Source organism: Squalius cephalus (genome assembly GCF_949319135.1).
Source record: "Squalius cephalus genome assembly, chromosome: 7".
Lineage (NCBI taxonomy): Eukaryota > Metazoa > Chordata > Actinopteri > Cypriniformes > Leuciscidae > Squalius > Squalius cephalus.
Genome location: NC_137128.1, coordinates 12492277 through 12505099, shown reverse-complemented (window position 1 = coordinate 12505099; position 12823 = coordinate 12492277). Strand labels below are relative to the sequence as shown.

Here is a 12823-nt window from a genome sequence, read left to right as displayed (position 1 = left end):
AAAGCAATGTCTTACAATTCAGACTTTTTTTCTTAGAACTGCGTGATATAAACTAGCAATCCTGACTTTTTTGCTCCAATATAAATTATACAGGTTCCTAAGGAAGCTCGTTTCTGCCACAAAAAAGATAATGACAAAATCTCGCAATTGTGAGAAATAAAGTCATAATTGAGAGATAAAAAGTCGCTATTCTCTTTTAAAAAATTTTATTCCATGGCAGAAACAAGCTTCCATAGGAGCCTGTTAATATAAATCGGTTAATGATTTAATGCAGACTTTGAGGTACGAAACAATCCGACAGAGGGGAAGTTAAAAGATTAACTGGCAGTGGAACTCCAGACGGAGGTCAACTCTTAATCCACGCGTGTAAATACTGGCAGCCAATAGTTTTGGCCAGATTTAAACATAATCTGCAATAATAGCCTTTTCTACAACAGAAAAGCCTTCTAAATATTCAGTAATGTAATAGCTGTTGCCAGTAAGGCATTTTATGGACAGAACAGTTACAATTAGGGTCCAACATGACCAATAGAAATGCTTGTACTGAAAAATAAATAAATAAATACAGAAATAAATAAGTTAAAAGGATGGTTCACCCAAAAATAATTTACGATTAATCTTCGAAACATAAATTAAGATACTTTAAATGAATGAGAGGTTTCTGTCCCTTCATTTTAAGTCCAGGTAATCAAAACTTAGAAGACCCAAAAAGATCAGGAAGGCACCATAAAAATAATCCATATTAATTGAACGGTTTAATCCAAGTCTTGTGAAGAGATATGATTGGTTTATATAAGGGATGCACTGATATGAACATTTTGGCCGATACCGATTACTGATAATGCTTTATATTTGAAAGCCGATAACCGATATATTGGCCGATATATTATATATATATATATATATATATATATTGAGGGCCTCATTACAAAAACAAAAGTCTCACCATTAAAAGCCATGTCCCAAGCACACAATTAAAATGTTCTCATTAAATTTTATCTAGCCTATATATGACAGACTTGCGCTGCACATGTTGCACTTAACCATATTTTCCTTTTTTCAGTGACTCCAATCATATTTCAAGCAATTCAAAATCTTCATGTTGAACAGTGCACATCTGAAGTGAAATAATCCATTATTTATCGGCTTTAATATATCAGCCCAATTTTCTTAAATGAACATAAATGAACATATATCGTCCGATACCGATACGGTGGCCGATATATCGTGCATCCCTACTTTATATAATGAACAGAATAACTTAGGCTTTTATTTATACCATTTGGACCCTGTATAGAAACTAGATCATTTTACTATTGCTGGCTAATAGTTCCAAAGAACATGAGTTTAGTGTCTTTTAAAAAAAAAAAAGGGGAGATATGTACATATATATTCATGACCCTTTGAGGGCAGGAGAGAGCAAAAGAGCGTACTTGGTGAGCTGTGCCAACTGGAACTCGACGGAGCGTTTGTTCTCGAGGGCCGCGTTGATCTCCTGTTTGAGTTGCTTCTCCGATCCTTTCAGGCGTTCAGCCTCCATCGTCCAGTTTTTCAGCTCGTTTTGGGCCAGCGAACGCTTCCCAGACTCATGCTCCAACTGCACCCGCAGCTCCTTGACCTGGTGGGGTGGAGAGAAGACGAAGGATGCTGGATTCATAACACCTTTAACAGTTCTTTTCAAGACAAGCTGTTTGCTGGGTTGACACTCACCTCGTCCTCCAGCCTCTCCTTCTGCTTCATCAGCTGCTCCATCTTCTGCACAGACTGTTTGAGGTCGAACTCCAGCATGGAGCACTGCTTCTCCACCTCCACCACCCTGCTCTCCGCTCGCATCCGCAGGGTGGTCTCCTCCGACACCTTCTGCTCCACCGCTGACAGAGAAACAGAAACAGAAAGACTGAACACCATGGACAAGAGCAGTCGATCGACATATTGGTCGATATTTGGCATTTCAAAATTTTGACAAATATGCAATTCATCGTATCACTGTTAATTGTATCAGGCATGGTATCATAAAAAGTGTACTTTGAGTCTCTGACTTATGAACGTTTTGTGAATAAGATGTATTTTGTCCCAGGACATGCATGAGAGAGCAACTTTAATTGTAGATTTTTTGCTCATCAGCCACTGTGGCAAGTGGTTCTCCAAAGTTACTAGCCACTCAGCATTTTCACTGCATCGATACAATGGGGGAAAACGGCTTCATAGATATTTTTATTATTATCTCATAATTTGGCAGCAGATTTATTAGGCTGCTGTCACTTTAAGATCTGACCATTATACTGTTACACATGCGATTTCTTTCTCAACTGTTTACGTTCAGTAAAAACATAACTATGTTTATGTGAATACTCACCAAGACCAGCATTTTGACATTATTTTGTTTGTTTTGTTCGACTGTTTAAGAGCAATAAGCAGCAAAAAGAAGTCAATTTAGTACTGTGAGGTGGCTTTATGTGCGCGCACTTTGGGTTTGAGCACAAAAGCTGCAGGAATGAGTTAAATTATGCGCAATAAACGCAAACCCACACCGAAATTCCAGCCCTGTAACACCAACAATATTCATCCGGAGCAACTGAAACGAGTGAGTGAGGGGGTGGTGTCCGGGCATGCAGCTATACAAGACGCCGTGCAGCTCTGGACACGCAGTAAGATGGCATTGGTGCGTCTTACACACACACATACCGTGCATAGCAGCTGACTTGGATTCCTCAATAGACTCATATTTGTCTGTGAGTTGAGCCTTCGTGATGCGGTGCTCGGTCAATTCCTGGTCTAGCCGCTGCTGGAGAGTCTTCAGCTTGTAGTTTAGGTCAATTTCCAGACTGTTCTTCTCCTGAGGACACAGAGAACATAGAAACACCGGTTACACAAAACACAGTTACTACACACAGAGAACACATCAAATAAAATGTATGTGGGTGGATTTTTCTTTAAGTAAACACTTTCAGATATCCTTGAGTGAGACTATGGCATGAGACTATATTTTCAAAACGGTTTATCTCGGAGCAATTCTAAGTGTATCTGTAAACCAGTCTCATTCTACTGTGTGTAAAATGGTTATACACTTGAAACAGACTTTTTAATGGTGAGACAGTTGCAAACAGTGAGAAATGTTAAATCCTAACGTTGCTGCCTAGGTTTCCATTCTAAATGCATTACTGAAAATGACTAGTTCAGTCATGAAACTGTAAGGCGAAGGCTGATAGGTCCTTTACATACAATCTGCTATCAATCACATTGTCTACTTACTACATGGTACAAGCTGATTGGCCTCTGCTGTATTGCAGCCAATGAGCTTGCTTGTTCAACATTTGAATAGTCTGGTTCAGTGTTTGCTGTAAGCCGGTCTATCAGAGTTTCTGAGACCCTCCACCTCCCCCAGCTCCACTTGTTTAGCCTTGCTATGGGATTTAAAGTGTGCCTATTTATGTGGCAGCAGCAGCAGCATGTCTTACATGCTCACAGCAGATTGTCTGTGTATGTATTGGCAGTGCAAGTCTCCATATTTGCTCTGCGGCAGCAATAATAGGAGCAGCATGCGTAGCAGTCATGTCACTGTCACTAACATGCTAAGACTATCCAGAGAAATACCATGAGAAGTGATATATAGCCAAATCAGCTTAAATGTCAGAAAGTCTTGAATTTTCCCGCCCAAACTCTATTACCAAAATAGTGCTGACACTGTCCGAAAAATGTGAAAAAATGCAGCTTTAGGCATAAAAGAGCTTGCCACTGGAGCTGTAACCTTATAAGGACAATTTTATATCTTATCTACCCTTAAAATTGATAATGTAATGTATGGAAAAGTAAATCAAAATAGTCACAATGCAAAAATATCTTAAAAGCCCCTAATAGACTGCAAATATTATGTAAAATATATTTAAAAATTGCATTTTAAAATATGTTTTTATTCATTTTAAAATAATATGAAAAAAACAGCAAACCTTCTCAAGAACGTTACATCTGTCTTGGACTTGTTTCCTCTCCAGCTCCACTTTAGACAAACTCTGCTTCAAGTTCTTGTTGTCCTCCTGTAGACCAGTGATACGAGCTTCAAAGAGACAAAGAACAGACTTAGATCCCACTGGATTATCACAATAGTTGCAAAGGGAATGTTTTGAAATTTTAAATGAATATTATCTACACTATTTGCACACCATAGAAAATGGTTTTATTAATAAAGAATTCAGACCTTTACTTTTTGCTAAAATGCTTCAAATGATTATTTTTTCACGTCAAACTACACCCCATAATTAAACAGATTTGTGATAACTTTGTAAATTTATTAAAAACGAAAAAACTGAAATATCACACCGACATAAGTATTTAGGATCCTTTGCTATGACGTTTGAAATTTAGCTCAGGTGCATCCAGTTTCTCTTTGAGAGGTTTCTACACGTTGATTGGAATAAATCTGTGGAAAATTCAATTAGTCGATTTGTGTGGAATGCATCAATTCGTCGCGCTGTTTATGTTCCCCAATGATGCATGCTGAAAATCAGCCGTTATTACAAAAATATCTGGCCCGATCTAAAGTGGAAGTGGAAATGTTTTAAACAAAGACCGAATAAAATGCTCTGCACACTCTATAAAACTGAAATGGCACAGGCCGACCGCAGCAGCACAACTTCTATGCAAGAGAATCTGAAAAGAAAGAAAACATCCCGGGGCTCTCCTACCTTAAAACAACGAGACGGCAGCGTAAGGATTTGGACTATTACAGTGAAGTTTTACACAGTACTAGAATAGTGTTGTCATTTGTCAGTCCCATATTTTGTGCTTAATACGGCTGCGTTCATCCAGCACTCTGTCTTTACGAGCTGCTGTGGGTGCGAGGCGTACTGTCGGCAACCAGTTACAAAGATCTTAACAGTGTTGGTTATTTCAAATACCTAATGGATGAACTCACGCCTCAATTGGACTCATTTAAGTACGCACCGTCAATCGTGGTAAAATTTCACGGTTTTATGGACACCGCCATGTTTGATACTGTCGCCGTGGTTACCGCTATGGTTGTGGTTGTGGCTTCAGCTGTTTGATCATGCAGCTGAATGAACATATTCAAGCAGGCACTTTAGATTATTCGATTAAAATAATAAAAAAACCTCTTAAAACTACATTTCATGACACAACAACAGTGGTTTTTGTAAAATGATGGTGTTTGCTCGTCTGCCATGACACTCGCTGAGAGAGAAATGCTGCAAGCGGAGAGAATGCTACAAACAGTGATATGGTTCCCGTGGTGATACTGAATTTTTTCTGTAATTAATTGTGATATCGCACATTCAGGTTTTTAATATATTTTTATATTGTATATACAGTGCACCAAAATAGATTCAATTCATTATTTTCCTCAATATTATACAAACAATACCCCATAATGACAATGTGAAAGAAGTTTGTTTGAAATCTTTGCACATTTATAAAAAAAAAAATAAATAAATAAAAAAAAAAAAATCACATGTACATAAGTATTCACAGCCTTTGCTCAATACTTTGTTGAAGCACATTTGGCACCAATTACAGCCTCAAGTCTTTTTGAGTATGATGCTACAAGCTTGGCACACCTATTTTTGGGCAGTTTCTCCCATTCGTCTTTGCAGAACCTCTCAAGCTCCATCAGGTTGGATGGGGAGCGTCGGTGCACAGACATTTTCAGATCTCTCCAGAGATGTTCAATCGGGCTCAAGTCTGGGCTCTGGCTGGGCCACTCAAGGACATTCACAGAGTTGTCCCGTAGCCCCTCCTTTGTTATTTGGCTGTGTGCTTAGGGTCGTTGTTGGAAGATGAACCGTTGCCCCAGTCTGAGGTGGACCTGGAGAGCAGGTTTTCATCAAGGATGTCTCTGTACATTGCTGCATTCATCTTTCCCTCGATCCTGACTAGTCTCCCAGTTCCTGCCGCTGAAAACCATCCCCACAGCATGATGCTGCCACCACCATGCTTCACTGTAGGGATGGTATTGGCTAGGTGATGAGCGGTGCCTGGTTTCCTCCAGAGTTTCTTGGTCTCCTCCCTGACTAAGGCCCATCTCCCCTGAAAGCGGCCAGCTCTAGGAAGAGTCCTGGTGGTTCCAAACTTCTTCCATTTACGGATGATGGAGGCCACTGTGCTCATTGGGACCTTCAATGCTGCAGACATTTTTCTGTACCCTTACCCAGATCTGTGCCTCGATACAATCCTGTCTCAGAGGTCTACAGACAATTCCTGGGACTTCATGGCTTGGTTTGTGCTCTGACATTCACTGTCAACTGTGGGACCTTATATAGACAGGTGTGTGCCTTTCCAAATCATGTCCATTCAACTGAATTTACCACAGGTATCTCAGGGATGATCAGTGGAAACAGGATGCACCTGAGCTCAATTTTAAATGTCATGGCAAAGGCTGTGAATACTTATGTACATGTGATTTTTTAGTTTTTTAATTTTAATAAATTTGCAAAGATTTCAAACATACTTCTTTCACGTTGTTATTATGGGGTATTGTTTGTAGAATTGTGAGGAAAATAATGAATTGAATCCATAAGGCTGTAACACAACAAATTGTGGAAAAAGTGAAGCGCTGTGAATACCTTCCGGATGCACTGTATACACAATATATATATATTGTGTTAATATAATCTGCCTGTGTCCTCATCTGTGGTCTATGTTGATGGAGTCAAACGGGTGAAAGAGTGAGCCGCTCTCACCTTGCAGTTCTCTGATCTCCTCTGAGCCCTGGCTGCAGGAGCGTCTCTCGGTGTCCAGCGTGGTCTGCAGTTGCAGAAGCTCTTTCTCCAGCTGCTGTTTGACACTCTCTGCAGCGCGACACTTCTCCTGCAGCTCACGGTTCACTCCCTCCAGCTGGCTCATGGACTTCCCCATCTCCGTGTGGCTCTTCCTCAAACGCACCACCGTGTCGGACTCAGCCCGCAGGAGGTCGTTGGCTTCCCCCAGCTGTGTGAGATGATGTTTCTTAATTATCATGTGGTGTAAACACCTTTTGAAGAACCACAGAGCCACACTTGCTGGATGATTTTTTGAGGAAATCATCCCACAAATGACTTCCAAAACAATTACACAATTTCGGTACCATAGCAAAAGCTATTGGAACACTTTCCCTTTAACTATTTATATGAACTAAATATATGAAAAAAAAAAAAAAAATTAAATACAATTAGTAAGTCAATTATTAATGCTAATAATAATAATAATTATAAGTTCATAATACATAGAAGCATTAGCATGTAGCCTTCAAACACTGCTTTAAAAAGAATCACATTGACAGTAATAGAAGAAAGTCAAATGTAAAGGCTTGAAGCTACTAAATGTCTTTGTTTTCTTTTTCTTGTCAGTGTTGCGGCAACAGGATTATAAGTCTGCATTTACACGACACAGATATATCCTGACACTTTGTTGGTAATCTTTATTGTCAATCGTCACAATTTGGGGAGCGGGGCTCAACGCTAAATAGTTTTTCTACTGCCAGTGGTTCCCAGTTTTACTTGCCCCAAAAACATATTCACTGGCCCAACCCCCAAAAAACAGGAGGGTTATTAAAACCAGAAACAGTTATTGTTCAAGTTATTTATATTAATATATTTAAATTCGAGAAGTGTTCTTGATAAGCTTACTTGGTTCTGTAGCTGGGCGATCTTGTCATTGTTTTGACTCATTTTCCTCAAGTCTTCCAGTTGCTCCTTCAAAGTAGACACTAGAGAAAAGGAAATTGGATTTAATACTGGGAGGGGGAACGCTTCATCTTCCTTATAACATGTTAACAGAGCAATGAAATGTGTATTATACAGACCTATATGGCGCTTGGGTGAATTGTATTCATGTTAAGGCTATTGTCCTGTTTCCATTAGCTAATTTACAGACTGTCATAGTCAAAGATCAGACATATAACTGCTCTTTGCTGGATGTGGTTTTCCACAAAACATTTAATGAACTACAGTGCTCAACTCAAAAGCCTGTTTAAGGCTGAGCAGTATGAATGAATATGCCATGAAAAAGTAATTTTTTTTCCAGTGATAGAGGTTCTGCCATGGGGTAAACTCCAGAAGGCAGGGTTAATGTAATGTAATGTAATTTCACTAAACCCAAAGCTCTCAAGTCAATTCACATTTATTTCTATAGCACTTTATACAATTCAGATTGTTTCAAAAGCAGCTTTACAGTAATAAAAAGGAAAATAACAGTGTTATTGTAGCAAAATGTGTCAATTTTGAAACAACTTCCATTTCAGCTGAACAGCTCTACAGAAGAAAACATGGTTTCATGATGAAAACCCAAAGACATTGCCAACAAAGTGCTGAATACAAGGCATTTTTCAATACCAAGAACGCCAAGTAAAACTGAGCAGTACGGTCTCCTGAAGGCAGGAGGATGCAAGGACTTTAGTGCGGTGCTGTTTCTAATGTCACTCCCCGTAAAATGTTCACTGCCCTGCTTCTGATTGGTTTCAGTGGGGCTGCTGCCTGCTGGCCCCTATCTCTAAAGCCCACACCTAGTCCTAACCCTCATAGGAAGAAGCAGAAGAGTCATAGGCCTTTTATCAAACCCCAGAAATCAGCACAGGCGGACGATGTACAGAAGCCTGTAAGCTTTAAACTTCTCTTGTTCTCACTCAAGAGATTTCCGCTGAAAGCTCGCAAATACCCGACGGCAATTTTAATGTCTACACAAATACTCATGTACAATAAGATATCCAATAATAACCATAAGGATAAATAAGTAAATATTTTATTAGGTTATGACATCTGTGATGTTATGTTTTATTTATTGTGCTTTGGATGGTACAGTCCCACTGTCCCACATGTGCTGAACGATCCTCGTGTCCTTCCGAGTTCATTCTTTCAAGGTAGCTGGGCAAGACCAGTCTTCGAAGAGCGCAAGTCCGTTCTTTACATTGAGAAACTTATCTTGGAAACTATGATTATCTTCACTGTATACATATTTATAACAAAATGAAATATAATATAAAACACAACCTTGCCTCTTTTGGGTTTTATTTTTAAACTATGAATCCTCAATAAAAGGAACGGAGCAAAAACACATCCAGGGATTTGAACTGTATTTGGCTAGAAGTGAACGTTGAATTGGAACAGTACTCGGGCAGAGACTGATGAGGTTTCACAAGTTCACAAATATAGACAAGAATGCATATTGAGAAATGGATCAAGATCACCATAGGAAAAGGATGGTAAAAGAAGGGCACCATACATTTACTAATCGTGCAATCATGTTTTTTCTTTTTCTTCTTTCACATGTCATACTTTATTGACAATGTTTGATGTTTTGAAACAATGTTTTTTTTTTATTATTACTGTGAACAAGAATATATCTGTAGGGTTATAATATAAGTTTGAAGCTAAATAAATAATAAAAAGTCTGTGCTTGCAAAGATAACATGGCTCTGTAAGTCTTTTTTTATGTATAGCTGTTTTACTTCCACATTTGTTATAATTTTTTTGTATTATAGAAATACATTATAACACTTTGGGGAATTTTATTTTTTTAAATGCAAATCCAAATAAATAAAAATAGTTTTATGTTGTTATATTAAATTCATTTTTAAAATTAGTTATATAAATGTATTATTGAGCGAAACCCGAAGCCTTATCAAAATTAGAATGAGAGCCCGACGACGACTCACCCTCATTCTCCAGATTTCTTCGTTTTTCAGCCTCCTGGTCAGCCTTCCTTTGATGTTCTGTTGCTCGGTGCTGGATCATGATCTTGTCTTTCTCCAGTGAAGACATGTTAACCTCCACACTCTTCCTTAGATTACTCTGAAACACGTCAAGACAACAGAATGACTAGAAACCGAGAACTAACATAATATAAAATATAAAAGTTTCACCAGATATAATTCAATTTAGCTTTAATTATATATTGGAGCTTTGCATACAAAATACATATCCTCTGTATTCATTTAGATACATGCTTTAGAGATTAAATCATTTCACTCACCTCCTCATCTAACTCTTTCATTATCTTGTCTAGCTTTGTATTGGATGCCCTGAGGGGGAAACGAATCAAAGAACAGATTTCAGAGGCCTGATTTTTTTTTTTTTTTTACTTTGGGTTTGGATATAGGAATGAGGAGATTAAATTGGGGAAAGATGGATTTATTGTTGGGGATATATGGATCTTCACATGGCTGGCTGAGAGTTTGATTTGAGATTGAAGATGGTGATTTGGGATAGGTAGATGATGTATTGTGGCTGGATGGACAGGGTTCCCACACCTTGGTTAACTTCAAATTCAAGGACCTTTCAAGGACTTTCCAGGTCCAATACCCTCAAATTCAAGGACTTAATGTGGGGACACATTTCAAGTGAGAGCAAGGTTACATCGTGTTACCTTGTTAATACATTGTTATAGTTTTGCGTGCGTGAACGTCATAAAGTGTTGGCGAAATAACACATTAGCGGACCGGAGGGAATACTATGGAATTTTTTTTTTAGAAAACTTCTTGCACAAAATGAATTCAAGCACTTTCAAGGACCTGTATCTATATATGCTTATTTTCAGAAACTTTCCAGGGCCTTGACATTTTTTTTCCCAGATTCACAAACTTTCAAGGATTTCAAAGACCCGTGGGAACCCTGGATGGATGAAGAGTTTGATTTGGTTAGATGTATGATACATAGATGAGGCGTTTGATGGGTTTGGATCGGATGTTTGGTTGTAGGTGGATGGATGAAGTGTTTGGTTCGGGTGTTTGGTTCTGGATGGATGAAGTGTTTGATTGGTTTGGATGAGGTGTTTGGCTCTGATGGATGGATGATGGATGGATAAAGTGTTTGGTTTGTCTGTATTGGGTGTTTGGTTTGGGATGGATGATGAGATGTTTGATTGGTTTGGATGAGGTGTTTTGTTCAGGATGGATGAATGGATAAGATGTTTTATTTGTTTTGGATAGGGTGTTTGGTTCTGGGTGGATGGATGGATGGATGAAATGTTTTATTTGTTTGGAAATTGTGTTTGGTTTTGGATGGGTGGATAAGGAGTTTGGTTCTGGATGAGGTGTTTGGGAGGTTTTGAATGGTTGCGTGGTGTGGATGAGGTGTTAGATTGGTTTAGATGGACAGATGAATGGTTGGATAAGGTTATTTGGGTGGATGGGCAAGCAGACAGATAAACACCTGCACTTCTGCTCCATCTCGTCTCTCATCTGCATCTCACTGTTAAGTTTTTCTTCTAGCTGATAAATTCTCTTCTGAAGATTCTCCAACTGAGAGATCAGAGAAACACAATCAATCATCCTCACAGTTTAAGACAAAGATTCACTATTATAGTGCTATAAACTCTTTCATTTAAAGTCTCTGTTTAGAGGTCCTTACGTGACTCTTATCTTCCTTTGTTGAGCTGCGTTTGTCACTCTTTATAGTTGATTCCCGAGGAAACCTGATAGGGAGTAAATAAATAATAATTTTTTTCACGCTTTTTCCAATCTAACACAAACCCCTGGGATCTAAGCACTGACTGCCTGTACTCACTGGTTATTGCTGTAGTAGGTGAAACCCACAAACGGAAGCTGGTTGCCTACAAACGCTTTAGGAATGGGGAATGTCTCCTCCTCCCCTCGATCTTCCTCAATGTCGTCGAAGTTGCTTGTGTCTACGTCACTGCTTAACTCCGGCACCACTGGAGCAGCCGCTACATGCAACAATAAAGTAGTACATTTTAATGAGAACAAACAAATAATGCTACAAATGCAAAAAGTAAAGTCTGATGAAAGGAAGGTACAATTACAGTACAGTTGTTCTTGGTATATTTGTGTCTCTACTCAGAATCAGATGGACAGCATGCCCGAAATTACAGCAAAATTACAAAAAGAAAAAAATATAACAGTGCTGAAAACTGGTGAATACAATCCCAATGGAGTAAATGTGGCCAGGACACCGGAGTGCCATGGGATTTTAAATGACCGCAGAGAGTCAGGACCTCGGTTTAACGTCTCATCTGGAGGACGGTGCTTGTTACAGTATAGTGTCCCGTCTCTACGCTAGGGCCGTACCCCCTGCTGGCCTCACTAACATCTCCTCCAGCAGAGGTCTCCCATCCAGGTACTGACCCGGCTCAGCCCTGCTTAGCTTCAGTGGGCGACCAGTCTTGGGCTACAGGGTGATATGGCTGTGGCATTTGTGGCTGTTCTGTTTATAACACTTCCTGCTGCCAGTTGGTGGTGCTATGACTGTGACTCACTCACAATAGTCACATCCACGAGACGAACCATCATTCCCAAACCTACAGCTCAAGTTTGATGTAAATCACTCAATCCATGTAGAATACTTCAGACACTCCAACAGGATTTCTTTTGTAATTTTGTCTGGCTCAGTTAGACAATTGTGGGTGGAGTTAGTGTAAATAGCCTCTGCCAACAAGCCAGGCTATTTGCACTTGGTGTGAATAGATACCGTTGAATATAGAGAATTCTAAATATATATAGAGAAGCACACTAGACAATACGCAATGGATTCTACTGAACACGTGTTTATATTTTCTAAAGGAAAAGTGAGTGTTTGCCATGGACTTATTATGCAGTTGCTTAAAGGTTCCCAGGGGGTTTTAGTGCATTGCTGTGTTGTTGCTAGGGTGTTTTGGGTGGGTCAGAGGAGCTCATCCCCAAACTTCAATGATTTTTGTGGCCAGATTTACTAACAGCTAACAGATTACTAACAGATTTACCAGCGCAAACCCTTTTTTGGCGTTAAAAAACTACTGTCAGGATTTACTAAAGACAAAAATTAGTGCTGAAAAGGCACGGACAGGGTTATTTTTGCAGCTGACCTTATTGCATATGCATTTGTAAGAGTTTCTCTTTCAGATG

At 39.2% G+C, this 12823-nt stretch overlaps 1 protein-coding gene across 4 annotated transcripts in view; it reads right to left on the bottom strand.

Annotated features, from left to right (window-relative positions):
• Positions 1-12823, bottom strand: part of rock1 (Rho-associated, coiled-coil containing protein kinase 1) — an 83820-nt gene that overhangs the window by 22520 nt on the left and 48477 nt on the right. For all 4 annotated transcript variants that reach the window (XM_079877386.1, XM_079877385.1, XM_079877388.1 and 1 more), the window contains exons 10-20: positions 11490-11649; positions 11334-11397; positions 11136-11224; positions 9958-10006; positions 9641-9776; positions 7617-7696; positions 6693-6939; positions 3948-4054; positions 2686-2836; positions 1711-1871; positions 1434-1618 (exon numbers count right to left, since the gene is read on the bottom strand). In XM_079877386.1, coding sequence (XP_079733512.1) covers positions 1434-1618; positions 1711-1871; positions 2686-2836; positions 3948-4054; positions 6693-6939; positions 7617-7696; positions 9641-9776; positions 9958-10006; positions 11136-11224; positions 11334-11397; positions 11490-11649 — 1429 coding nt within the window. The remainder of the gene's footprint in view (positions 1-1433; positions 1619-1710; positions 1872-2685; positions 2837-3947; positions 4055-6692; positions 6940-7616; positions 7697-9640; positions 9777-9957; positions 10007-11135; positions 11225-11333; positions 11398-11489; positions 11650-12823) is intronic.